The 5000-nt window shown below is 18.3% G+C and overlaps 1 protein-coding gene across 1 annotated transcript in view; it reads left to right on the forward strand.

Moving 5' to 3' along the window:
* Nucleotides 1-539: 539 nt before the first annotated feature.
* Nucleotides 540-5000, forward strand: part of PRSY57_0918400 (hypothetical protein) — a gene marked incomplete at both ends in the record, with an annotated part of 5583 nt that continues 1122 nt past the window's right edge. The window contains one exon of the mRNA XM_012907423.2: nt 540-5000. This exon is cut by the window's right edge and continues 1122 nt beyond it. Coding sequence (XP_012762877.2) covers nt 540-5000 — 4461 coding nt within the window.

Genomic DNA, 5000 nt, shown 5'->3' on the forward strand with positions numbered 1-5000 from the left:
AAAAAAAAAAAAGGTTTAATAAATAAAAATAAAATTTTTTTTTTTTTTTTAAAATATATAGGAATATAATTATTTTTTAATATAAAAAAAAAAAAAAAAAAAAAAAAAAAAAAAAAATTAAATAAATAATATATATATATATATATATATATATTTATATTTATATTTATATTTATATATATGTCCCACTCTATTTCTTTTTTCATTTACAAAACAAAAGAAATAATTCGATCCTTTTGATTTTAAAAGTTTTAAATATTTTTGAAGTATAATAATTAAAAGAAATTTCTGTATATTTTTAATATATAATTTTTTTAAATTATTTTTTTTTTTTTTTATTTTATTTTCATATTTGTCGATTCACAAATTTTGTTTTCCCTTCATATATATATATTATATATATATATATAATATATATGTTTATTTTTGTATATATATTAAGCAAAAAATAAAATAAAATAAATAATAATAAATAAGATTATATATACAAGAAAAAAAAAAAAAAATTATAAGGTCCTGTAATTCTCTTTCTAAAAATAATGGTTACATCGTCGACACCATATGAGGAAGATACGGACTATTTACGAAATACTATAGAAGAAGATGGATTGTTATTACTCGAATGTACTCTAAATATGTTTGATATAAATATGAATAATGATGTGTTTTGTAAAATTATTGAGAATATACATATATCATTAGATAATTTAAAAAAATTAAATAAATATTATGAATTTCTTTTTAGATACATTGGATTAGATGATATATATCGAGACACAAGTTATATATTTTTTAAATTGTTAATGAAAATTATAGAAAAGGTAAATGAAATTGATATTATATATTTTTGTATAAAACATGATTTCCATAAATCTATATTTGATGTATTGTCATCGAATTATTATATAGATTTATTTTTATTTGAAATGAAAAATAATATATATGAATCATTATTTGAATTATTGAATATACTTATGGAGAATATTGATATAATTAAAAATGAAGATATATCTTTTGATTCACAAACATTATATAATAAATTTGTAACATGTGAATTAAAATATATTAATAAAGATCAATTGAATCAAATCACTTTATATATATTTCAAAATAAAAATAATTATCTGAATATCTTAAAAACATTACACATTTTTTGTTTAAATATAACAGAAAATATTTATAAAAATATTTCCTCTCATAATAATAATGAATACTATTCGGGATATGATACTAATCAATTTATTTTTATTAAAAAATTCATATGGGACAAAATTAAAACGTGTGAACAAAAAAAAAATCAAATTTTCCGACATAACGAAAAATACATGAACATTTTTGATGATCAATGTAACCATATAAATGATAATTTATCACAAAATTTTGAAAATATAAATGCAAACTATTCATTTCAATATGGTAATAAAAAAGAATATATTCAATATGATGATCTTTCTGATAATTCAACCATAACATGTTCGGATAAAAAACAAGTTAGTGAAACCACCTTAACAAGTCAGGTAAAAAATGTGGAGAATTTTTTGTATTTATATAATTTTGAAGAAATTATAGTTTTAATGAAAAGAAAAAAAAGTACTAACATTGAAGAAAACATGATACAGAAAGGAAATGGTAATAAGGATGGTAATATGAAAGATAAAAAGAATGATGATATGAATGACAAAAAGAATGATGATATGAATGACAAAAAGAATGATGATATGAATGATAATATGAAAGATCATATAAATAATAATATAAATAATAATATGTATAATAATATAAATAATAATATATATAATAATATAAATAATAATATGTATAATAATATAAATAATAATATGTATAATAATATAAATAATAATATATATAATAATATATATAATAATATATATAGTAATGACAATGGTAAAATTCCAAAAAAAAGTATTGCAAAAAATTCACAAGAAATATGTGCCTATAAAATTAAATTTTTTTACATTAATATACATTTATTAAAAACTCTTGTGTGCATTTTCTTGAAAGCACAGAAAGTTTCACAATATATGGATGAAAATGTTTGTAAAAAATTAATTAATTTTTTTAATGATACATTAAATGATATAATGGAATATTTTTATAAAGAAAAAAAGAATCAAAATAAAAAAAAAGATGAAATTGATGATGTATATATTTTTTTCTTTTTATTTGTAGACATATTTTATAATGATATATTAAAAACGTATAATAAATTAATATTATATTATAACAAAAATGTTGAAAAAACTCCAAAAGAAACCATGTTGTTTTATAAAACGTTTAATAAAATTATCGATCATATATGTATATATATATATAATAATAAAATGTTTAAAGAAATATGCAGTGAACACCTTAGTAGAATTAACGAAGAATATTCTGAAAAAAAAAAAATAAATAAACCATTTATGTTATATACAGAACAAAAAGGACAGCCATTTTTTAATTATTTTGAAAATGTAACATATTATATGTTATTTTATTTATTCTATATCATATTAGAAGAAACGAATAAAATGAATAATGAAATATTCCTTTTTTTTGTATGTCAACATATAAAAAACGAACATGTAGAAGATAAAGATGAAGATGAAGATAAAGATGAAGATAAAGATGAAGATAAAGATAAAGATAAAGATGAAGATGAAGATAAAGAAGGAGAGAGGGAATTATATGACAATTTATCAAAAACTCAAAGTCATGAAAATAATATTGCATATTCAAAAAATTACACAAATAATTTTATATTAGAAAAACTCGAGATGGATCATATATTTTTATATTCTTATATTGAAGAAATGAAAAATAAAAGTATAAATCGAATTATAACTATATATATATTTCTTCAAAAGAAGATAAACAAATTTTTTTCATTTTTTAAATATATTTTTTCTTACATATATAATGATGTAGTTAAAAAGAAACATAAAAAGGAAAACACGTATACGAAACCATTTTTAAATACCTTTTTAATTATTTTGAAAAATATAAAATATATAATAATGGATATGTTTATAAAATATATCGATATGTTATTAATATATAAATATTATTTCAAAAAAATAAATAATAAGGATAAAAATAATGTTCCATATTATGATGAATTCATATTGTATATGAAATCTGTACAAAATATTTTGTTTACCATCCTCCCCTTTTCATCTAACGACATAATAACAAAATTGAGCGCATATTATACAAACAAATGCAAATTATTCAAATATAATATGAGAAGAAACCATTTTGTATCCTTCAATATATCATTGTATGGTTTAGCAAACAAAAAAAGTGGTTCTGACAAATATTATTTGAACAGCGTTTGTGCTAATAATTATGAAGACATATATTTTGATGTAAAGAATGATCTACAAAATAATGGTGATAATAGAAACAATCAAACTATGAATAATATAGACAAAACATGCAATGGAGATAATATATTCAAAATGAATAATTTGAACAATATAAATAAAGTGGACAATTTTAATATCGATTCTGATGATATTTTCCATCCGACGAAGGATGATATGAACATACCAAATATATTTTGTTTTCAGCAGAAAATAGAAGATAGAAATATAAAATTAGGAACATGTGAAGATTTTCTTAATGAAGAATATAACAAAAGTTTGAGTAATAGTATATCATGTGATAAGAATGATGATGAAAAAAATAAAATGTGTACCGAGAAACATATAATTTTTCTGAATGTGATGAGTATTATTTTATTAAATATTATGGAAGAATGTGTTAATAACAGATATAAATATGTTTGTTTTACAAATAGTTATGTACATATAGAAATGATAAAAATATTAAATATTGTTCATATTAGTAGTTACAATTATAATCATATGAATATATATAGGAATGAAAATACTGATCGTTTATATGATTCAGATAATATTATAAATGTAGATGAAAAGAATAATGTTCTGGATGTATTTTTTTCTTTCCCTTATGAAATATTATGTCGTATAATAATTATACAATTAAAATTTTTTTCAAACAAAATATTAAATAATTATAATATATTTACTGTATTAGTTGAATATATTTTTTATATTAGTTCAGAGTTGAATCCTTTTTTTTTTTATATATCCAGATATATGTGGGACATGTTATCTTTTTATATGAATAAAGAAAATGATATGTATAGTATATCATGTTTAATAAATATTATATTCTATTTAATTTCGAAGAAGGGTGTCAGAACACATCGTTATAATAATAATAATAATAATAATAATAATAATAATAATAATAATAATAATAATGAGAATGGGAAAATGATTTGTAGTACGGATAACGTTGGTGATTTTAGTTCATTTAAGAAAGAAGGAGATGATAAATATGTTGACTATAGAATAAAAAGTAATAATAAACAATTTTTATTATATTCCTTTTTAAGAAAACAATTTTTTTTGAATAAAAGAGGAAAAAATTATATATACTTTCTAGGTTTGTTTTTAAAAAATATAACATCTTGTGATTTAATACAAACGGTAATGAAGATTTTTATTTATAAATATCATATGAATCTGCAGTATACGTTAAATATATTATTATTATATTTAAATGCCTTTGAGAAAAAGGTAGAGAAGCATGAAAATAAAAGAATGAAGAAAGATAAAATTGGAAAAGAACACGATGTAGATGAAGAAAAGAATATTAAAAGCAATGTACAAATAAAACAATTTGATAATTATGATATGATGGGAAATCAAGCATTTTATGAATCTGAATTAAATACAAATTATGATGATGATGATGATGATAATGATGGTGATAATATGAAAAATGTAAATACAAACATGTTAATACAAAAAGGAATTAATCCAAAAAATGATATAAATTATAAAGATGATATTGATGAAAATAAAATAATATCACTATATATATATTTTGATATAATAAATATATTTCCTTCTAATTTTTTTGATATTATTAATGAAATAAATTTAATAAAGGATATACAGAATATC

Source organism: Plasmodium reichenowi, chromosome 9 (assembly GCF_001601855.1).
Source record: "Plasmodium reichenowi strain SY57 chromosome 9, whole genome shotgun sequence".
NCBI classification, from domain to species: Eukaryota; Apicomplexa; class Aconoidasida; order Haemosporida; family Plasmodiidae; genus Plasmodium; species Plasmodium reichenowi.